This window comes from Monodon monoceros, unplaced genomic scaffold, assembly GCF_005190385.1.
Source record: "Monodon monoceros isolate NGI ecotype Baffin Bay Population unplaced genomic scaffold, NGI_Narwhal_1 Super_Scaffold_7, whole genome shotgun sequence".
NCBI lineage: Eukaryota > Metazoa > Chordata > Mammalia > Artiodactyla > Monodontidae > Monodon > Monodon monoceros.
In genome coordinates this window covers 39,013,047-39,037,603 of record NW_021703784.1, presented here as the reverse complement: position 1 = coordinate 39,037,603, position 24,557 = coordinate 39,013,047, and the positions used below count along the sequence as shown (strand labels likewise).

The window sequence follows — 24,557 nt, the reverse complement described above, 5'->3', positions numbered from 1 at the left end:
TTATGTGCATTTTATCTCAAAAAAGAGGGAACAGTTAATGACTAGAAACAAATGAACAAGTAAGAAAATATCAAAAAGTTATAAATGCTATAAAAAATGATGAAAAGAAAGCAGACGATGTGATAGGAAGTGATGAGAGTATGGGGGATGACTTTAGGTTGAGTGGCCAGGAAAATGATTACTGAGGAGGGGACGTTTAGGATGAGACCTAAATAACCAAAAAAGATCCAGCCTTGAAAAGATCTGGAAGTAGAGCACTTCGGGCAGAGGTAACCACTGGTGCAAATCTGTATGGCAGGAAGAAGTTTGGTAAGTTTGAGAAGCAGAAAAAGGGAAGGGGGTGGTCTGGAGCTTAGAAGGACAGAGAGAGAATGTAATGAAATGGGGACAGAGAAATAGGCAGGGGAAGTCCAGGTATGTAGAGACTGTAGGCCATGGGAAGGAATTTGGATTTTATTTTAAAGCAATGGGAAGCCATGGGAAAGTTGCAAGTGGGGGAGTATATGCTCTGTTTAAAATTTTTTAAGAGATCCATTTGACTGCCAAATAAAGAATAAATTATAGATGGGCAAAGGTAGAAGTGGGGAGAACAATTGCCAGCCTATTTCAGTAGTCGAAGCAAGGGATGATGCTGCTGGCTTGGGAACGGTGGAGGTGGAACCACATGTTAGATCCAGGAAATGTTTTGGAGAGATCGGACTTGACAGTGGATTGGCTATGGGAGCGAGGGAAAGAGAGGACTCAAAGATGACTCCTAGGATCTCAGCCTGAGCCTCAGGTAGATGCTTGTACCACTCTCTGACATGGAAGGCTAGGGAGGAGCCAGGGTTAGAGGAGAAAATCATGATTTCTAGGTTAGACATTTAAATTTAAAGTGTTTATTAAACATTCAAATGGAGAAATTAAATAGGCAATAGATATGTGAACCTGGTAATCAAGGAAGAGATCAGAGCTGGAAATAAAATATGGGAGTAATCAGCATAAGGCTGATACTTAAATCTATCAGACTGGTTGATAATACTTAAAAGAGTATAAATGGAAAAGTTGTCCCAAGACAGAGCCTTAGACCATAACATTTAGTGGTCCAGTGGGCATCTTCAAGGAGAGGAGGAAAGTTTGATGGTGAAAGAGGTGGGGTGGGACCCAGGGAGGGATGAGGTTCATTTGTAGAAGTCATTAAGCAGGTAAGAAGGAATAGAATCCACAGTGTAGGTAGAAGGAAGACTCTGAAACAGGGTATGGCCTAAAATATGGCTCCAGGTGCAAGTGGTGTGGAGAGATGAAGGAGTTTCCACCTGAGAAAGAGGCAAGGCCACAATGCCATGAGTGAGAAAGTGAACATACTAGGGAAGTGCAGTAGAATGGCCAGGCAGTGCTAACTAACCATTTGAATTTGTGGTCATGAATTTCAAGTGAAACCAGTCCCTACAGTAATGTAATTTCTCCTCCATCCACCTGCCCAGCATTCAGTTGCTCAGGTACAGGCATGGTGCAGGCAGTTTAATTAGGCCTGGGTTTTACCAAATACCTAGGATAGAGCCAGGATATAGGGAGGGACAAGTCGCTGAATGGCTATCATAATGGATATGGAATATGAGCAGAGTTAGAAAAGAATGGAAGATATGAGAAAGTGGGAATACTAGACTAAGTCAGATGGAAGGATAATAGGTGGGTTGCATAAAATCTTTAATAGTAAGTAATGCAGTTATCACTGATGACAATGTCAAGAATATGACCACGGGAGTGGGTGCCTGAAATGAAGTGTTCCCCTACGTTTTCCTCTAGGAGTTTTATAGTATCTGGTCCTACATTTCGGCCTTTAAACCATTTTGAGTTTATTTTTGTATATGGTGTTAGAGAATCTTCTAATTTCATTCTTTTACCTGTAGCTATCCACTTTTCCCAGCACCACTTATTGAAGAGATGGTCTTTTCTCCATCGTATATTATTGCCTCCTTTCTCATAGAGTAATTGACCATAAGTGCATGGGTTTATTTCTGGGCTTTCTGTCCTGTTCCATTGATTTATGTGTCTGTTTTTGTGCTAGTACCATACTGTTTTAATTACAGTAGCTTTGTAGTACAGTTTGAAGTTAGGGATTATGAGTCCTCCAGCTCCGTTCTTTCTTAAGATTGTTTTGGCTATTTGGGGACTTTTGTGTTTCCATACAAATTTAAAAATCCTTTGTTCTAGTTCTGTGGAAAATGCCACTAGTAATTTGATAGGGATTGCATTGAATCTGTAGATTGCCATGAGTAGTATGGTCATTTTTAACAATATTGATTCTTCCAATCCAAGAACATGGTATATCTTTCCATCTGTTTGTGTGGTCTTCAATTTCTTTCATTAGTGTCTTATAGCTTTTGGAGTACAGGTCTTTTGCATCCTTATGTAGGTTTATTCCTAGGTATTTTGTTCTTTTTGATGCGATGGTAAATGGAATTGTTTCCTTAATTTTCTTTCTGATATTTTCTTGTTAATGTATAGAACTGCAACAGATTTCTGTATATTAATTTTGTATCCTACAACTTTACCAAATTCATTGATGAGCTCCAGTAGTTTTCTGGTAGCGTCTTTAGGACTTTCTATGTATAGCATCATGTCATCTGCAAACAGTGACAGTTTTACTTCTTTCCAATTTGGATTCCTTTTATTTCTTTTTCTTCTCTGATTGCTGTGGCTAGAACTTCTAAAACTATGTTGAATAAAAGTGGCAAGAGTGGACATCCTTATCTTGTTCCTGATCTTAGAGGGAATGCTTTCAGCTTTTCACCATTGAGTATGATGTTAGTTGGGGGTTTGTCTGTATGGCCTTTATTAATATTGAGGTATGTTCCCTCTATGCCCACTTTCTGGAGAGTTTTTATCATAAATGAATGTTGAATTTTTTAAAAGCTTTTACTGCATCTATTGAGATGATCATATGGTTTTTCTCCTTCAATTTCTTAATATGGTGTATCACATTGATTGATTTGTATATATTGAAGAATCCTTGCATCCCTGGGATAAATCCCACTTGATCCTTCTAATGTGTTGTTGGATTCTGTTTGCTAGTATTTTGTTGAGAATTTTTGCTTCTATGTTCATCAGTGATATTGGTCTGTAATTTTCTTTTTTTGTGATACCTTTTTCTGGTTTTAGTATCAGGGTGATGGCCTCACAGAATGAGTTCAGAAGTGTTCCTTCCTCTGCAGTTGTTTGGAATAGTTTCAAAAGGATAGGTCTTAACTCTTCTCTAAATGTTTGATAGAGTTCACCCGTGAAGCCATTTGGTCCTGGACTTTTTTTGTTGGAAGTTTTAAAATTACTGATTTAATGTCAGTACTGGTAATTGGTCTGTTCATATTTTCTATTTGTCAGTGTTGGGAGATTGTATCAATACCTTTATAAGAATTTGTCCATTTCTAGGTTGTCCATTTTATTGGTACATAGTTGCTCATAGTAGTCTCTTATGATCTTTTGTATTTATGTGGTGTTGGTTGCATTGTAACTTCTGCTTTTTCATTTCTAAGATTTGGGTCCTCTCTTTTTTCTTGATGAGTCTGGCTAAAAAAATGTATCAATTTTATTTATCTTTTCAAAGACCCAGCTTTTAATTTAATTGATCTTTTCTATTTTTTTAGTCTCTATTTCATTTATTTCTGCTTTGATCTTTATGATTTCTTTCCTTCTACTAACTTTTTGCTTTGTTTGTTCTTCTTTCTCTAGTTGCTTTAGGTGTAAGGTTAGGTTGTTTATTTGGGATCTTTCTTGTTTCCTGAGGTAGGATTGTATTGCTATAAACTTTCCTCTTAGAACTGCTATTGCTGCATCCCAGAGGTGTTGGATCGCTGTGCTTTCCTTTTCATTTGTCTCTAGGTATTTTTTTTATTTCCTCTTTGATTTCTCCAGTGATCCATTGGTTGTTCAGTAGCATATTGTTTAGCCTCCACATGTTTGTGCTTTTTGCAATTCTTTTTCTTGTAGTTGATTTCTAGTCTTATAACGTTGTGATCAGAAAAGATGCATGATTTGATTTCAGTTTTCTTAAATTTACCAAGGCTTGTTTTGTGGCCTAGCACATGATCTATCCTGGAGAATGTTCCATGTGCACTTGAAGAGAATGTGTATTCTGCTGCTTTTGGGTGGAGTGCTCTATAAATATCAATTAAGTCCATTTGGTCTAATGTGGTATTTAAGACCTGTGTTTCCTTATTGATTTTGTCTGGATGATCTGTCCATTGATGTAAGCGGGGTGTTAAAGTCCCCCACTATTAGTATATTACTGTAAATTTCTTTTATGTCTGTTAACATCTGCCTTATATATTGAGGTGCTCCTATGTTGGGTGCATATATATTGACAATTGTTATATCTTCTTCTTGGATTGATCCTTTGATCATTATGTAGTGTCCATCTTTGTCTCTTTAACAGCCTTTATTTTAAAGTCTATTTTGTCTGATATAAGTACTGCAACTCTGGCTTTCTTTTGATTTCCATTTGCATAGAATATCTTTTTCCATCCCCCCACTTTTAGCCTGTATGTGTCTCTAGAACTGAAGTGGGTAATTTGTAGGCAGCAAATATACAGGTCTTGTTTTGGTATCCATTCAGCCAGTGTGTGTATTTTAGTGGAGCATTTAATCCATTTACATTTAAGGTAATTATTGATATGTATGTGCTTATTGCCATTTTGTTAATCGTTTTTGTAGGTCTTTTTTTTTTTTCCTTTTCTTCGTTTGTTCTCTTCTTTTGTGATTTGATTACTATCTTTAGTGTTATGTTTGGATTCCTTTTTCTTTTTTGTGTGTTTATCTATTATAGATTTTTCATTTGTAGTTACAATGAGGTTTTGGTATAGCAGTCTACATATATACATGATTGTTTTAAGTTGCTAATCTCTTAATTTCAGATGCATTTTAAATGCCTTGCATTTGTACTCTCCTTCCCTCATGATTACTGTTTGTTTGTTTGTTTTTTGTTGTTGTTTGCGGTACACGGGCCTCTCACTGTTGTGGCCTCTCCCGTTGCAGAGCGCAGGCTCCGGATGCGCAGGCTCAGCGGCCATGGCTCACGGGCACAGCCGCTCCGTGGCATGTGGGATCTTCCCGGACTGGGGAACGAACCCGTGTCCCCTGCATTGGCAGGGAGACTCTCAACTACTGCACCACCAGGGAAGCCCAATTACTGTTTTTGATATCATATTTTACATCTAATTGTTTTGTGTATCCCTTAACTGCTTATTGTGGATATAGACAATTTTACTACTTTTGTCTTTTAACCTCCCTACTAGCTTTGTGTGTGGATGATTTCCTATGTTTTCCTTTACTGGTGAAGTTTTTCCTTCCATAATTTTCTTGTTTCTAGTTGTGGCCTTTCTTTTTTGCCTAGAGAAGTTCCTTTAATATTTGTTGTAAAGCTGGTTTGGTGGTCCTGAATTCTTTTAGCTTTTGTTTGTCTATAAAGCTTTTGATCTCTTCATCCAATCTGAATGAGAGCCTTGCTGGGTAGAGTATTCTTGATTGTAGGTTTTTCCCTTTCATTATTTTAAATATATTGCACCACTTCCTTCTGAACTGCAGAGTTTCTGCTGAAAAATAAGCTGATAGCCTTATGGGGATGCCCTTGTATGTTATTTGTTGCTTTTCCCTTGCTGCTTTTAGTATTCTCTCTTTAATTTTTTTTCATTTTGGTTACTATGTGTCTTAGTGTACTCCTTTGTGGCTTAATCCTGTATGGGAGTCTCTGCATTTCCTGGACTTAGGTAACTATTTCCTTTCCCAGGTTAGGGAGGTTTTCAGCTATTACCTCTTCAGATATTTTCTTGGGCACTTTCTCTCCCTTCTCCTTCTGGGACCCCTATAATGTGAATATTAGTGCACCTGATGTTGTCCGAGAGGTCTCTTAACTGTCATTTCTTTTCATTCTTTTTTCTGTTCGGCAACAGCGATGTCTACTACTCTGTCTTCCAGCTCACTGATCCATTCTTCTGAATCATTTATTCTATTATTGATTCCTTCTAGTGTATTTTTCATTTGAGTTATTGTATTCTTCATCTCTGTTTGGTTGTTCTTTATGTTTTCTAACTCTTAGTTAAAAAATTCTAACATCTTGCTCTGTGCATCCATTCTCCTCCTGAGTTCTTTGATCATCTTTATGATCATTACTCTGAACTCTTTCTCGGGTAGATTGACTATCTCCATATCACTTAGTTCTTCTTCTAAAGATTTATCTTGTCTGGAACATACTCCTCTACCACCTCATTTTGTCTAAGTTGCTATTTGTATTTTTATGTATGTGGTTGGTAAGTTAACGTTTCTCGACCTTGGAGAAGGCATCCTATGCATCCGAGCAGTGCACCCACGGTATATGCTCTAGGGGTTCCCCCTAAGAGGGCTGGGTGGGTCCTCCTCTTATGACAGGCTATGTGGGTGGTCTGGTAGGCTTGGTTGGCCCCTAGTCTGGTTGGTTGCCAGGCCCTGCCTTGTGCAGTTGCTGCTGGCTGCTGTTTAGTGGGGCCTGGTCACGAGGCAGCTGGTTGTGGAATCCTAGGGGGCCCTGGGGCTAGTGCTCACTGGTGGGTGGAATCAGGGTCCCAAAGACTGAGGCTGTCGCCAACTCACTGGCAGGTAAAGCCAGATCCTGGGGTTAGTGCTGGAATAGTGGCAGGGAGAGCTGGTTCCTAGAGTCTGGCTGCAGGGCCCTGGGATCCCAGAGCTCATTTCAGATCACTGCGGGGGGAGGCAGTTGACTATGGGGTCCAAGGTGTCTGGAAGGTTGCGTTGGCCTGCTACTGGGCAGGGCCAGGGCCCAGCTAGTCCCAGGAGGCCTGCATTGTGGGATTGTAGTTTTCTTGCTTCTGGTGTCTGCTCTGTGGTGGGTGAGGCTGATCTAGAGGTTTGTGCAGGCTTCCTGGGAAGAGGGGCCAGTGCCTGCCCACTGGTAGGTAGAGTTGGATCTTGGCCCTCTGGTGGGCTGGGCCCTGTCTAGGGGTGTGTCCACAGGCGGCTGTGGGTTCTTTAGTCTGTAGGCAGCCTGTCTGCTGATGGGTAGGGTTGTGTTCCTGCGCACTTAGTTGTTTGGCCTGAAGCACCCCAGCACTGGAGCCTGCAGGCTGTCGGGTGGGGCCTGGTCTTGGTGCTAATGATCCAAGATGTCAGTTGTCAGGGGTGTTCATGCAGTTGAATGTTTCCCGGTATGTCTGACACCAGTGTCTTTGTCCCCAGGGTTAGCCACAGCCACTCCTTACCTCTCCAGGAGACTCTCCAAGGTCAGCAGGTAGATCTGACCCAGGCTCTTATCAAATTACTACTTTTGCCCTGGGTCCTGGTGCACGTGAGATTTTGTGTGAGCCCTTTAAGAGTGAAGTCTTTATTTCCCCTAGTCTTGTGGGGCTCCTGCAGTTAAGCCCTGCTGGCCTTCAAAGCCAAATGCTCTGGGGGCTTCTCTTCCCAGTGCTGGAACCCCAGGCTGGGGAGCCTGATGTGGGGCTCAGGACTCTCACACCTGTGGGAGAACCTCTGCAATATAATTATTCTCCCATTTGTGAGTCGCCCACCTGAGAGGGTATGGGATTTGATTATATCGCAAGTCCCGTCTTGTTGTGGTTCCTTCTTTATGCCTTTCATTGTAGAAGATCTTTCCTGGAAGGTTCCAGTCTTTTTCATCGATGGTTGTTCTGCAGACAGTTGTGATTGTGATGTGCCTGTGAGAGGAGGTGAGCTCAGGGCCTTTCTACTCTGCCATCTTCTTGGCTGGTGTTTTGGGCCCTGTGTCAATCAGTCACTGCCTCTGAGAAGAGGGGGGAAGAGTAACTTCCCAGGTGAGGCGGGAGGCTCCAGTTTAGCCACAGGCAGATCTCCAGAGAAGTGGCCAGCTCTGAGCTGTTAGCAGCCAAAACCCACAGCAGCTGGAGGATAGGTGCATCAGCCTGGTGAAGGGATCCAGGTAGAGCACCAGCGGCATCCACTGCGGTCCACTTCTTGAACCACTCAGAGCCATGTGCTTTCCATGTTGTTCATTCCATTCAGGCATAGCTTCTCCAAGATTCTGGCTGGTTATAATTTCTGGGAAAATTTACAGAGGAGGGTTGGTAGAGCAAACTATAGCCCTTGATGCTGTCTCAAGGGCTTAACTGATACTCATCATCTCTTCACCCACTCTAGGTTCCCGGCCCCCTCAGCTGGCACTTCTGTTGGTCCAGGTGGCTTGCCTTGTGGGGTGAGCCCCTGGTTCCCGTGCCCTTATCAGGATGTGGTTTGTCATCTACAGTTAAATCTGGGCATGAGAGCACCAAAAGACCACCTCAGGGGATTACCTGAGTTCCAAACATATTCCTCACTGCTTCCATTATGTAGTAGTAGTCTTACCTCTTCATGATGCTTGGGGTCAGTTACTGCCGCCAGTATAGTACCTCTTTTCTGTGCCTCTGATCTGTCAGCATTAGGAGGCCAAAGTGAGTAGGTACAGCCAAAGCTTTAAGTTTAGGGAGACTCTTACAGTCTCACTTGGTGAGAGGCATTGCTTCTCTGAGACCAAAGACCTGTAGACCAACCAGACAGAGACAGAAGGAACAAATTCTCCAAGAGGGCCAACAGAGAGTGAAGCCATTCCTACATCCTCCCTTCTGTTCCCAGATCACTGTTACAAACACAGTAGCCTATAACAGCCATTGGTTTAAAGTCTCTACCATATGCTGAAGAATGGCACCCCATCCTCACGGGATATGATTTCCAAGCTAATTCCTCAGCTGTGCCTTCAAGAAGCCTATCAGGCTAGCATCCTCTGGAGACACTTCATGCTGTATGTGGTAGAACCAGTAGATACCCGGTCATGCCCTCACTGCCATACTCCTCTGCTGTAAAGTAGGTTCGTTTATTATTAATCAGGATCTCATGTCAGTAAATCAGTTACTCTATGAGCCCTCGGATAGTGGTGCTGACCGAGGCCCTGCAGGCAGGAAAGGCAAATTATAGGATACACATCAGTTCTGGTAAGGATAACACATTGCCCTTTCCAAAGTGTAAGGGACCTGATGTAATCTAATTGCCACCGAGAGGCTGGTTGATGTCGTTGAGGGACGGTGCCATATCAGAAGCTCAGCTTTGGCCTCTACTGTAAGCAGATCAGCCATTCAACAGGAACAGCAGCTAGATGAACCTGGGTAAAAGGGAGATGGTGCTGTTCGGCCCATGCACAATTTCCACTGGAGTGGCCAAGGACAGAAGCTAGATCAAGTCATCCTGTCTACTTCTTAGATGCTCTGTCTCAACCGGGGCGCACTAGCATGACAGGAACTGTTCTGCAAATAGGATACAGTTTTCTGCAGCAGATGGCATGGCCTTGCTGCAGAATCTCAAGGGTTTGTAACACAACTCCCTGCCAAACCTTGCCAAAGGCTCCACAGAGCACTTTTCTCTATGAGAAATTCTTCTAGTATGAGAGCTGCTAAGTCATTTCACCCAACTAGCAGGACTGCATTCCCAACTTACTGCAAAGCCCTTTCTTGCTCTGGGCCCTGCTCAAAAACAAACAAAACTGCCTCTGTGTCCACGTAATAAATGAGTCAGGTTATTCCTCCCAAGAGTGGAACATGCTGCCTTCCAAACCTGAAGAGACCTACCAAGCTTTATGCTCCTTTCATAGTGATAAGAAATGCAAGGCGCATTAATTTGTGCTTAAAAGGAGATGTCCTGACATGTTCCATATCACCAGACACCTACAAACAAAGTGTCAAGCCTTGAATTGCTTCTGGGGTTTACCTTTCACTCTCCGGAGCACCTGTGTCTTTCCAAGCCTTCAACATGCTTGCCAATTCTTGCTTATCAGGGCTTAGCATGATGTTCATGTTACTGTATCATGTCCTGTAGTCTGCAGTCCGTGGAACGTCCAGGTGGTCCAGGCTCCTTGAGAGTGTATTATGACAGCATCGTTAACATAAAACATCATGTTGGGGCGAGAACATGGATGTGTACTGTCTATCCCATGAGAATGCTAACTGCTTCTGATCTTCCTCCTTGCTGAGTATTAAAAAGAATGCATTTGCCAGATCAACAGCAGCATACCATGTCCCCAGGACTGTGACATTCTACTTCAGTAAAGATGTGATACCTGGCACGGCAGCTACAGTTGGGGCTACTACTTGGATAAGCTGGCAGTACTCCACTGTCATCTGCCACAATCCCTACACTTCTGGCAGAGGCCAGACTTGTGAACTACATCCCCCTATAACAGAGTTCACCTGCATACAGATCGCTGACTCTCCAAACGCTTTATAAAAATCCCATTCTTCCCATAAAACAAAAGTTGAAGAAAAGTCTGGGGGGTGCCGCAGAACTAAAAAATTAAAGTACAGATTTCCCCAACTTATTTTTTTTTAATTAAACTGAACAAATTATTTTGAATGAAACACTGTAAAATTATGGTATCATTGCCCTTTATTCCTCAGCCACACATTGTATGTGTGTGCGTGTGTAAATAAGCACTACACAGGTCACAGTTAACTGAGCGCTTCCATACCACATGAAGGGTGGGAGCAGGCACTCATCACTGAAGGGTTCTCAACTGCACTTGGACAAACAAGATAGCCCCAGCATTACGCACCCGCCTCCACTATACATCATGCTTTTATCCCACCTCACCTGGCCACCTCCATGCAGCAGCGAGCCCCCTTGAAGCCCAGCCTTAAGTTTCTTTCCTCTATAAGCTTTCTTTGCCCGACTCGACTATACTCTTCACTTGCTGTTTTCGTTCCTTAAGGGTTTCATTAGCAGCAGCTGTGTTACACTGGTGTAGAGAGTTCAGCTTAAGACACATTATTTCATTAAGAGTTGCAGTGTTTTGTCAGGGGTGAAGCATACCAAGAAATATGAAAACTTTTTGTAAAAGACCTTGTGTTCCTCATCTAACTTTTCTTTTTCTTTTTTTAGTCGCCCCCAGATATAGCCTTCCCCGCTTCTTTGGCTGCACAGCATTTCTTTCTGGAGGAGGAGAAGCGAGCAAAAGAACTTGAAAAACTTCTGAATACACATATTGATGAACTGCAAAGACACACAGAATTTACTCTTAATAAATACACCAAGCTAAAACAAAACAGACACATATGAGCTTTTAAACTTTTTTATTTGCTTCGCCCACCCCAAGGAAAAAAGCTCTGGCAAAATATTTACAAAGCTGATTCATGAAACTGAGAAATTTTGTTGTGTTTTCCTGAGTAAATCATTTCTGTAAGGCAGCTAGAAAATAGAATTTTGTTCAATAAAGCTGTTTGTATTTCTGCATTAACAAACAAATTGTTCAGCTACAGTTACTCTAAAATAAACATGACTTCTCCAAAAGAGATTTTTTTCTCCAGTCTGAGGAATAGTTTGGAATTAAATATGCAGTTTTTCCCCCCCTGAATCATGTATACTGAAACCCATTTCCTCTGTAACAACACATGATGAGGGAAAGGGACACACTATATTCTAAATACAAACAGATCAAGTGCAGCTCTGTTGTACTAGGTTTGAAAACCCAATGATTTTTTGAAATGAATAGCTATGTAAACATCCTAACATTTCTTTTAGGAAAAAAAGATACAGCTTACTGTTACTGCATTCATCTTTGTAATGTCTCTCTGTTTTTTGTTTGTTTGTTTGTTTTGTGGTACGCGGGCCTCTTACTGTTGTGGCCTCTCCCGTTGCAGAGCACAGGCTTCGGACGCGCAGGCTCAGCGGCCATGGCTCACGGGCCCAGCCGCTCCGCGGCATGTGGGATCTTTCCCGGACCGGGGCACGAACCCGTGTTCCCTGTATCGTCAGGCGGACTCTCAACCACTGTGCTACGAGGGAAGCCCCCTGTCTCTCTGTTTTAACACAAAAGACCTGGAATGTGCTGTTTGCACACTTAAAACATATGTGCCAAATATTAATGCTTTCCTGTTAGTACTAATTATTACTTCATGGACATAAGATAAAGAAACTATAAAGTATCGCTGTTGTTACCTTCTCCTTTGTCATACCTCTGTTTTAAATACAATTAAAGAATGAGAAATTCTTTGGACTTAAAACATAAATGCCAAGTCTGTAAAGAATAGTAATAGCATGGTGGTGAACAAGGAAACTCAAGTTCCAGATACACAAGCATGATAATCCATTTTTCTTTCTTTAAAAATGACATTTATATAAAGATTACGAAAAATCCCCATGTCATTACTCCAGGTTAAGTCCTACAGTTTTTATAGTTTTCTTTTTCTTTTTGAAGAAACTAAATCTCCACATACGGAAAGATAAGTCACAATGTCCTTAGACAAGTGTCATTGCCACGGGAAATGCAGAGCCCTGTTCACTTCAGCTGAAACAACCACGTGGGTTTGTAGAGCTCTTGATATTTGCAAAAAGCCTTCAGAGAGCATTATTCATTTCAGCCCAAAACAAGCCTGTGCAGTCAGCAAGGCTAGTATCCTTGTTCCTGGGAATCAAGCTGTTAAGAACTTACTAGAATCACGGTGAGCAAGAGTCAGAAACGCCAGCCTCTGATTCCCAGCTCTGGCTCTTACCACTTCCCAGCATTATGTCTTGTCAGCAAGCAGGTGGTGAGCAGTGCTCTATCCACAGAAGCCATGTTTCATGGCAAAACATCAGAGGGTACAATGACCCACATGAGGAAAATAACCCGTTACCATACCTTTAATTAGAAATTTAGTAATTTCTAGCCTGGACACAAAGAAAATAGAATACTTTTCAGTGTTATCTTTAGAAGATGGGAAGAAAAAGTATGTTTAGGTAAAGGACAGTCCATAAACAAATTCTAAAACCTTTATATCCCTAATGCAAATGCAAACAATGCAAAAATTTAAAGGTACGTATCTTTAAAATACGCTATGTCTGCATGCTGAATCGAAGACTCTAGACTACAATGATTTTAAAACTTAACAAAGTCAAGAGAGCATGAACCTGGAATATGTCCAGGACTCACAGTGCATTTGCCCCTCCAGATTATTATGTCAAGTCCACAAGCAAACTTCTGTTAAATCACTAGGTTCAGCATTCCTCTTCATACCCACTTTCTTAAAACACTGGTTTTCAATAGTTTTTGCTTAACAGCAGGATTCAATGTTTGAAAGGAATCATATGCTGAAGCCCAACATATATACAGTCAAGATAAAAAGCAAGCAGCTCTGGTTGAACGTTGAAAGGAGAGGAGTGAGGCCTACCTGCTGCTCCTCCCTTCCCCTCCCTCCCCTTCCCCCTCCCCCCTCCCAGCCCCTCCCTTCTCCCCCCTCCTCCCATCCCCTCCCCTCCCCGGACCCAGGGAGTTGACAGAGCAGTTGCCCATGTGTTGCTGTGGGAGGGGTCGAAGGAGAGGCAGCTGTGCTGTTACTACCTCAGGACAGAATACAGTTTCCTACAGAAACCATGCCATGAAGAGGGTTATAATCCCCTTCATATTACAAAAGTCAGTTTAGCCCATGATTGAGCTAAAACACAATGAAAGGAGTAGAAGCAGAGCCGCAGGAGAAAGACCAATCAGGTCACCTAATGCTGGGAGTCAACTCAAAGAGGAGGTGGGACTTGAGTTAACTTTTGCCTTGTAATGGCCTAAATATATACTTTTACTTCTTAATTATCCAGGAGCAAACTGGTTTGAGAATCAACCAAATTTGAAGGAGGGAAGGCTGCTGGAAAAACACAGATAACCCCCAAATGTCAGTTAAAACAAAATGATGGACAGCTCTGGATTATCTGTCAACAGCGCCGCTCCGGCTAAGTGGGACGCAGTCTCCCCAGGACCATGATCCTGAGACAGCGCCCTCCCCTCTGGGAGAGCAATCAGCTCAGCAGCTTGGGCTGCCTAAACAGAGGCCTGCCCTGCAGTGAGTTTGTCTAGATCCCTGCCATGCCTCAACCATGGTTAACCTGACCCAAGCAATCCGTAATCGTGGTTTTCACAGTGCTGTGCAGTTATCCCCTCCCCATCCCGTTATCTCACTTAATGTACATTTCCTCTTTATACATGCGCCTCCAGTCTCTCCAACTGGCCTGAAAGCTCCTAGAAAAGAGGAGTATTAGGCTTCTTTGCCTCCCCTGTGCACCTAGCACAGGGAGGTATTGGATAAGTAGCAGTCAGTGGGTGGATTGAGTCCAAACACTGGGAATGCCTTTAGCAAAGGCAAAAAGTAGAGGAAGTTTGAGGCAGTTTAGATACAAGACAAACTACTAGCCATATCAAATTGTCAGCTGCAGAAAGGAGCACAGAACTGTGAATGTCTGAATGGTGATGGGCGTGGGGGGAGATTTTCACTTCATACTTGACCTAACGTAGGACCATCTGAGCATCTACACACTCCTTTTATATGTTTTAACTAATGTCTAATAGGAATCTAATATAGAACAGCAGCCATGGTGCTTAATAGAGCAAATGAAACCATTAGAATCCCAGGATTGTGAGAGGGATTTGGGCCCAAGGACTTATACCCAACTAGCAACTGAAACTCTGTCCTACCCTCCCAATCCCACAGCGTAGAGCATCACCAAGAGCTAAACCCTAAGGGATAAAGCATTCCAAACTGATGAAAGGCTCTTTCCTGCTACAGAGAGGATGCTCTCACTGTGCCAGGGATGACAATGAATGGGCAATGGGCCTATAAGTCCTGGCTGAGGGAAGAGCCTGGGGAAAAATTTTCATGACCACCAGGGACTCCCAAGGCAGGCATGAGGCAAAAACATTGGCACAAGTCACAGAAGCCAACTGGGCAGTGTTCAGAGGCTACCTGCCACACAGCACCATCCTCCAACACGGGTCAAGAAGGGTCACAGTAACTCATGAAGCTCAATAACAAACAAACAACCAAATCAAACAATGGGCAGAAGACCTAAATAGACATTTCTCCAAAGAAGACATAAAGATGGCCAACAGGCACATGAAAAGATGCTCAGTGTTGCTAATTATTAGAGAAATGCAAATCAAAACCTCAATGAGGTATCACTTCACACCGGTCAGAATGGCCACCGTTAAAAAGTCTACAAATAATAAATGCCGGAGAAGGTGTGGCAAAAAGGGAGCCCTCTACACTGTTGGTGGGAATGTAAAGTGGTGAAGCCACTATGGAGAACAGTTCCTTAAAAAACTAAAGATAGAGTTACCATATGATCCAGCAATCCCACTTCTGGGCATATATCCAGAAAAGACAAAAACTCTAATTCAAAAAGATACATGCACCCCAATGTTCACAGCAGCACTATGTACAATAGCCAAGACCTGGAAGCAACCTAAATGCTCATCGATAGATGAATGGATAAAGAAGATGTGTTAGACAGATACAATAGAATATTACTCAGCCGTAAAAAAGAATGAAATGATGCCATTTGCAGCAACATGGATGGATCAAGAGATTATCGTACTAAGTGAAGTAAGTCAGAGGAAGACAAATATATGATATCACTTCTATGTGGAATCTAAAAACAAAACGATAAAAATGAACTTATTTACAAAACAGAAAGACTCACAGACATGGAAAACAAACTTATGGTTACCATAGGGGAAGGCAGGGGAGGGAAAAATTAGGAGTTTGGGATTAATGGATACACACCACTATATATAAAATAGATAAACAACAAGGACCTACTGTATAGCACAGGGAACTATACTCAAAATCTTGTAATAACCTATAATAGAAAAGAATCTGAAAAACACATATATATGTTTATATATGTGTGTGTGTGTGTATATATGCAAAACTGAATCACTATGCTATACACCTGAAACATGGTAAATCAACTATACTTCATTTAAAAAAATTTTTGACACCTCAAAGAGCAGTCACAGTCTTGTGACAAGGAGAAACATGAGTCAGAGTCAGCCAGGTAATTATTGCTATGGTGACCAGCAATTTCATTGCACAGCAGAACTGCCAGGTAATCTAGAACAGCAAGGCTTCAAACAGCAAAGGCTTCAGGAGGGCCAAGCAGAGCACAAAGGAGATGCTTAGAGCCACCTAGCCAGACCCATGAACAGACTAGAAATTCTTAGGTCTTAAAGGTTCCCGACACATTTGGACAGGTTAGATCTGTTGGAGGCCAGGTATTCTCCATGCCTTGACCCCAGGACCATAACAAAGCTTCCGTTTCCTTTTCTGTAGAACAGGCACAATGTCAGAGAGTTGTGAGATTAAAGAAGGCAATACACATAAAACGGTTAGCAAAGAGTCTGGAACAGTGAGTACTCAGTAAATGCTAGCTGTGAGCACGTGTCATCCTTGCCCTCTTGAGGCATTAGGTCTGAGCTCAGAAGAGAAAATACATCTTCAAAGAATAAGACTATCATTTATGGAGGACCATGTGCCAGCCACTATAATATATACTCATTTAATCATTAACAGTTCTATTAATAATTTACAAACCGTAAAATTCAGCCATTTCAAGGGTATAATGCAATGATTTTTACTAAATTTACAAAGTTTTGCAACCATTGCCACAACCCAATTTTACAACATTTCCATCATTCCCCAAAGATCCCTAGTGCCCATGTGCCGTCACCCCCCCTTCCCATGCCCGACCCCAGGAAGCTGCTAAACTACTTTGTCTTTGTGACTTACCTGGACATTTCGTATAAATGGATTCATATACAGTGTGGGTTTTTGCATCTGGCTTCTTTCATTTGGTATGTTTTTGTGGTCCATACTCTAGCATGTATTGATACTTTGTTGTTTTTATTGTTGCTGAATAGTGTTCTGTTGTATCAATAAACCACATTTTCTTTATCCATTGCACTAGTTCATTGACATCTGAGTTGTTTCCACTGAGGCTATTATGAATAAAGCCATGATGAACATTTACATACGAGTCTGTGTGTGGACATCTTTTTGTTTCTATTTAGTACGTTCCTATGAGTAGAATTTGAGTCACATGGTAAATTTATGTTTAACTTTTAAAAGAAACTGTCCAACTGTTTTCCTAAGTAGCTACACCATTTTACATTCCTACCAGCAAGGCCTAAGAGTTCCGATTTCTCCATATCCTCTCCCATACCCGGTACTGTCTTTCTGGTGAGTCATTTCAGTGTGTGTGAGTGGTATTTCATGCTAGTTTTAACTTGCATTTCCCTAATGACTAATCATGTGAGCATCTTTTGTGTGCTTATTGAGTATTCATATATTTTTTTGCTGAAATGTCTGTTCAGATCTTTTGCCCATTTTATAATTATTTCTTCTTTTACTGAGCTATAAGAATTCTTTATATATTTTGGATATAAATGCTTTATCAGATATATGATTTGCATATATTCTCTCCCAGTCTGTGGCTTCTCTTTTCATTTTCTTCATGGTGTCTTTTGAAGCACATAAAGTTTTGAATTTTGATGTAGTACAGTTCATCAATTTTCTCTTTTACGGACTGTGATTTTGGCATCATAGCTAAGAAATATTTGCTTGACTCAACGTCACAAATATTTTCTGCTACATTTTCTTCTAAAAGTTTTACAGTTTCAGGTTTTACATCAGGTTTATGATCCACTCTTAGTTAACATTTTTGTATAGTGTAAGGGTCTAGATTCATCCTTTTACATGCAGATGGATACCCCATTGTCCCAGACCATTTGTTGAAGACTATTCTTAACCCCATTGAATTATCTTGGTACTTTTTGTTGAAAAATCAACTGACCATAAATATAAGGCTTTATTTCTAGACTCAGTTATTTTCCACTGATCTATATGTTTATCCTTATGCCACCACCACGTAGTCTTTTTTTTTGAAAACTTGAATTTTATTTTTTTATACAGGAGGTTCTTAATAGTTATCTATTTTATACATATTACTGTATATATGTCAATCTCAATATCCCAATTCATCACAACAACAACACCCTCCTGCCGCCACTTTCCCCCTTGGTATCCATTCGTTTCTTCTCTACATCTGCATCTCTATTTCTTCCCTGCAAACCGGTTCATCTGTACCATTTTTCTAGGTTCCACATACATGCATTAATATACGATATTTGTTTTTCTCTTTCTGACTTACTTCACTCTGTATGACAATCTCTAGATCCATTAACGCCTCTACAAATGACCCAATTTCATTCGTTTTTATGTCTGAGTAATATTCCATTGTATATATGTAGCACATCTTCTTTATGCATTCGTCTGTCGATGGGCATTTAGGTTGCTTCCATGACCTGGCTATCGTAAATAGTGCTGCAATGAACATTGGGGTACATGTGTCTTTTTGAATTATGGTTTTCTCTGGGTATACCCAGTAGTGAGATTGCTGGGTCATATGGTAATTCTATTTTTAGTTTTTTAAGGAGCCTCCATACTATTCTCCATAGTGGCTGTAACAATTTACATTCCCACCAACAGTGCAAGAGGGTTTCCTTTTCTCCACACCCTCTCCAGCGTTTGTTGTTTGTAGATATTCTGATGATGCTCATTCTGACTGGTGTGAGGTGATACCTCATTGTAGTTTTGATTTGCATTTCTCTAATAATTAGTGATGTTGAGCAGCTTTTCATGTGCTTCTTGGCCATTTGTATGTCTTCTTTGGAGAAATGTCTATTGAGGTCTTCTGCCCATTTTTGGATTGGGTTGTTTTTTCTTTAATATCGAGCTGCATGAGCTGTCTATATATTTTGGAGATTACTCCTTTGTCCATTGATTCATTTGCAAATATTTTCTCCCATTCTGAGGGTTGTCTTTTCGTCTTGTTTGTAGTTTCCTTTGCTTTGCAAAAGCTTTTAAGTTTCATTAGGTCCCATTTGTGTATTTTTGTTTTTATTTCCATACTCTAGGAGGTGGGTCAAAAAAGATCTTGCTGTGATTTATGTCAAAGAGTGTCCTTCCTATGTTTTCCTCTAAGAGTTTTATAGTGTCCAGTCTTACATTTAGGTCTGTAATCCATTTAGAGTTTAATTTTGTGTACAGTGTTAGGGAGTGTTCTAATTTCGTTCTTTTACATGTAGCTGTCCAGTTTTCCCAGCACCACTTATTGAAGAGACTGTCTGTTCTCCATTGTATATCCTTGCCTCCTTTGTCATAGATTAGTTGACCATAGGTGCGTGGGTTTATCTCTGGGCTTTCTATCCTGTTCCATTGATCTATATTTCTGCTTTTGTGCCAGTATCATACTGTCTTGGTTACTGCAGCTTTATAGTATAGTCTGAAGTCAGGGAGCCTGATTCCTCCAGCTCCGTTTTTTCCCCTCAAGACTGCTTGAGGCTATTCGGGGTCTTTTGTGTCTCCATACAAATTTTAAGATTTTTTGTTCTAGTTCTGTAAAAAATGCCATTGGTAATTTGATAGGGATTGCATTGAATCTGTAGATTGCTTTGGGTGGTAGAGTCATTTTCGCAATATTGATTCTTCCAAACCAAGAACATGGTATATCTCTCCATTTGTTTGTATTGTCTTTAATTTCTTTCATCAGTGTCTTATAGTTTTCTGCATACAGGTCTTTGGCTCCCTCGGTAGGTTTATTCCTAGGTATTTTATTCTTTTTGTTGCAGTGGTAAATGGGAGTGTTTCCTTAATTCCTCTTTCAGATTTTTCATCATTAGTGTATAGGAATGCAAGAGATATCTGTGCATTAATTTTGTATCCTGCAACTTTACCAAATTCATTGATTAGCTCTAGTAGTTTTCTGGTAGCATCTTTAGGATTCTCTATGTATAGTAACATGTCATCTGCAAACAGTGACAGTTTTGCTTCTTCTTTTCCAGTTTGTATTCCTTTTAATTCTTTTTCTTCTCTGACTGCTGTGGCTAGGACTTTCTAAACTACGTTGAATAATAGTGGCGAGAGTGGACATCCTTGTCTTGTTCTTGATCTTAGAGAAAATGCTTTCAGTTTTTCACCAATGAGAATGATGTTTGCTGTGGGTTTGTTGTAAATGGCCTTTATTATGTTGAGGTAGGTTTCCTCTATGCCCACTTTCTGGAGAGTTTTTATCATAAATGGGTGTTAAATTTTGTCAAAAGCTTTTTCTGCATCTTTTGAGTCGATCATATGGTTTTTATTCTTCAATTTGTTAATATGGTGTATCACATTGATTGATTTGCATATATTGAAGAATCCTTGCATCCCTGGGATAAATCCCACTTGGTCACGGTGTATGATCCTTTTAATGTGTTGTTGGATTCTGTTTGCTGGTATTTTGTTGAGAATTTTTGCATCTATAGCCATCAGTGATATTGGTCTGTAATTTTCTTTTATTGTAGTATCTTCATCTGGTTTTGGTATCAGGCCTCATAGAATGGCCTCATAGAATGAGTTTGGGAGTGTTCCTTCCTCTTCAATTTTTTGGAAGAGTTTGAGAAGGATGGGTGTTAGCTCTTCTCTAAATGTTTGATAGAATTCACCTGTGAAGCCATCTGGTCCTGGACTTCTGTTTGTTGGAAGATTTTTAATCACAGTTTCAATTTCATTACTTGTGATTGCTCTTTTCATATTTTCTATTTCTTCCTGGTTCAGGCTTGGAAGGTTATACCTTTCTAAGAATTTGTCCATTTCCTCCATGTTGTCCATTTTAGTGGCATACAGTTGCTTGTAGTAGTCTCTAGGATGCTTTGTATTTCTGTGGTGTCTGTTGTAACTTCTCCTTTTTCATTTCTAATTTTATTGATTTGAGTCCTCTCCCTCTTTTTCTTGATGAGTCTGGCTAAAGGTTTATCAATTTTTTTTATCTTCTCAAAGAACCAGCTTTTAGCTTTACTGATCTTTCCTATTGTTTTCTTTGTTTCTATTTCATTTATTTCTGCTCTGATCTTTATGATTTCTTTCCTTCTACTAACTTTGGGTTTTGTTTGTTCTTCTTTCTCTAGTTCCTTTAAGTCTAAGATTAGATTGTTTATTGGAGATTTTTCTTGTTTCTTGACGTAGGCTTGTATTGCTATAAACTTCCCTCTTAGAAGTGCTTTTACTGCATCCCATAGGTTTTCGGTCATCGTGTTTTCGTTGTAATTTGTCTCTGGGTATTTTCTGATTTCTTCTTTGATTTCTTCAGTGATTTCTTCGTTATTTAGTAACATATTGTTTAGCCTCCATGTGTTTGTGGTTTTTTACGTTTTTTTCCCTGTAATTCATTTCTAATCTCATAGCGTTGTGGTCAGGACAGATTCTTGATATGATTTCAATTTTCTTAAATTTTTGGAGGCTTGATTTGTGACCCAAGATGTGATCTATCCTGGAGACTGTTCCATGCACACTTGAGAAGAAAGTGTAATCTGCTGTTTTTGGATGGAATGTCCTATAAATATCAATTAAATCTATCTGGTCTATTGTGTCATTTAAAGCTTCTGTTTCCTTATTTATTTTCATTTTGGATGATCTGTCCATTGGTGTAATTGAGGTGTTAAACTCCCCCACTATTATTGTGTTACTGTCAATTTCCTCTTTTATAGCTGTTAGCAGTTACCTTATGTATTGAGGTGCTCCTATGTTGGGTGCATATATATTTGTAATTGTTATATCTTCTTCTTGGATTGATCCCTTGATCATTATGTAGTGTCCTTCCTTGTCTCTTGTAACATTCATTATTTTAAAGTCTTTTATCTGATATGAGCATTGATACTCCAGCTTTCTTTTGATCTCCATTCATGGAATATGTTTTTCCATCCCCTCACTTTCAGTCTTTATGTGTCCCTAGGACTGAAGTGGGTCTCCTGTAGACAGCCTATGTACGCGTCTTGTTTATGTATCCATTCAGCGAGCCTGTGTCTTTTGGTTGGAGCATTTAATCCACTCACATTTAAGGTAATTATCGATATGTATGGTCCTATTACCAGTTTCTTAATTGTTTTCAGTTTGTTTTTGTAGGTCCTTTTCTTCTCTTGTGTTTCCCACTTAGAGAAGTTCCTTTGCCATTTGTTGTAGAACTGGTTTGGTGCTCCTGAATTCTCTTAGCTTTTGCTTGTCTGTAAAGCTTTTGATTTCTCCATCGAATCTGAATGAGATACTTGCCGGGTAGTGTAATCTTTGTTGTAGGTTCTTCCCTTTCATCACTTTAAACATATTGTGCCACTCCCTTCTGGCTTGTAGAGTTTCTGCTGAGAAATCAGCTGTTAACCTTATGGGAGTTCCCTTTTATGTTATTTGTCATTTTTCCCTTGTTGCTTTCAATAATTTTTCTTTGCCTTTAATTTTTGTCAATTTGATTACTATGTGTCTCGACACATTTTTCCTTGGGTTTATGCTGCCTGGGACTCTCTGCACTTCCTGGACTTGGGTGGCTATTTCCTGTCCCATGTTAGGGAAGTTTTCAACTATAATCTCTTCAAATATTTTCTCGGGTCCTTTCTCTCTCTCTTCACCTTCTGGGACCCCTATACTGCAAATGTTGTGTTTAATGTTGTCCCAGAAAAATTGCAGAAGGTAGTGGAACAAAAGGATGAATACGTTGTTCTATCAAGTTCTCAGTGAAAATGAAAAATGTGTCTTTTATTTTTACTTAAAAACTGAAGGCACTTTTAGCCAGCCCAAATATAATCAATTTTTGTACATTGGTCTTGTCATCTGTGACTTTGCTGAGCTCATTTATTCTGGGCGGTGGGGGTGGGGGTGGGGTGTGATGAATTGGCAGATTGGGATTGACATGTATACACGAATATGTATAAAACAGCTATAACTAATAAGAACCTGCTGTATAAAGAAATGAAATAAAATTCCAATATTCAAAAAAAAGACTGTGGTAGTGGCATAAGGAAAAACATATAGATCAATGGGAAATAATTAAGAGTCTAGAAATAAAGCTTTATATTTATGGTCAGTTGATTTTTCAACAAAAAGTACCAAGATAATTCAATGGGGTAAAGAATAGTCTTCAACAAATGGTCTGGAACAATGGGGTATCCATCTGCATGTAAAAGGATGAATCTAGACCCTTACACTATACAAAAATGTTAACTAAGAGTGGATCATAAACCTGATGTAAAACCTGAAACTGTAAAACTTATAGAAGAAAATGTAGGAGAAAATATTTGTGACGTTGAGTCAAGCAAATATTTCTTAGCTATGATGCCAAAATCACAGTCCGTAAAAGAGAAAATTTTCTACATAAGGATCATGTTGTCTTTAAATAAAGACAGCTTTTACTTCTTCCTTTCCATTCTGGGTGCACTGTCTTTTTTTTTCTTTCTTACCTGATTGCACTAGCTGGAAACTCCAGTACAATGTCAACTTGAAGTAGTGAAAGCAACCATGTTTTCCTTGTGCCTGATCTTATGGAAAATGTTTCAGTCTTTCACCATTAAGCATGATGTTAGCTGTAGGTTTTTTTGTATATGCTTTTTATCAGGTTAAGGAAGTTCCCATCTATTCCTAATTTGTTGAAAGCTTTCACGATTGGCTGTTAGATTTTGTCAAATGCTTTTTTTGCATCTATTGAGGTGATCATGTGGTTTTTGTTCTTTATTAATACAGTATATTATATAAACTTATTTTTAGGATGAACCAATCTTGCATTCTTGGGACAAATCCTGCTTAATCATAATGTATAATCCTTTCTTACATGCTGTTGGATTTGGTTTACTAACATTTTGTTGAGGATTTTGTGTCTATATTCAGAAGCAATAATGGTTTGTAGTTTTCTTGTCATGTCTTATCTGGCTTTGGTATCAGGGCAATTTTTATTTTATTTTATCTTTTTAATTTTTAAAAAATTTTACTTATTTATTTATTTATTTTTGGCTGTGTTGGGTCTTCACTGCTGCACGCGAGCTTTCTTTAGTTGCATCAAGCAGGGGCTATTCTTCGTTGCAGCACGCGGGCTTCTCATTGCGTGGGCTTCTCTTGTTGTTGATCACGGGCTCTAGGCACACAGGCTTCAGTGGTTGTGGCACACAGGCTGAGTAGTGTGGCATGCGGGCTCTAGAGCACAGGCTCAGGAGTTGTGGCACATGGGCTTAGTTGCTCTGCTCATGTGGGATCTTCCTGGACCAGGGCTCTAACCCGTGTCCCCTGCATTAGCAGGTGGATTCTTAACCACTGCACCACCAGGGGAAACCCAATTTTTACATCATAGAACAAACTGGGAAGTTTCCCTTACTCCTCTATTTTGTGGAAGAGTTTGTAAAGAACTAGCATTATTTCTTCAAATATCTGATGGATTTCACTAGTGAAGCTATCTGGGCCTGGGTTTTTGTTTGTGAGAAAATTTTAGTAATTAATTCAATTTTTCTCCTTGTTATAGATCCATTAAGGTTTTCTATTTCTTCTTGAGTCAATTTCGATGATTGGTGACTTTTACATTAAATGTAATCTTTATAATAATCCCTCAAAATAATAATTAGGCCCATTTTATTTTAAGACTTAAAAGATTGAGTGATTTATCTCAAGGTCAGATATCTGGAAAATGTCCAGTCAGTGGGACTGCAAAGTCCATGCTGCTTCTACCAGGTCACACTGCCTCTAAACAGACATAGGGCTTTATAAGGTGACCCCCAACCCCCAGAGTCACCACTAAAAACAACCCTTTTTTGTGGATGACTTAATCTATCCACGTTTGGGGTTTTTTTTAATCAAAGACTTGTGACTCCCTGCAATACGAGTTGCTGGCATCAGGGATGCCACCCACAGCCCAGGGTTCTCCCTTCTTTAAAGCCCCATTGAGAATCA

At 40.2% G+C, this 24,557-nt stretch overlaps 1 protein-coding gene across 5 annotated transcripts in view; it reads left to right on the top strand.

The window, feature by feature from the left end:
• Positions 1-11,916, top strand: part of DEUP1 (deuterosome assembly protein 1) — a 105,731-nt gene extending 93,815 nt beyond the window's left edge. For all 5 annotated transcript variants that reach the window (XM_029206989.1, XM_029206992.1, XM_029206990.1 and 2 more), the window contains one exon: positions 10,906-11,916. In XM_029206989.1, the coding sequence (XP_029062822.1) occupies positions 10,906-11,082 (177 nt within the window). In that variant the 3' untranslated portion in view covers positions 11,083-11,916. The remainder of the gene's footprint in view (positions 1-10,905) is intronic.
• The last annotated feature ends 12,641 nt before the right edge of the window (positions 11,917-24,557 follow it).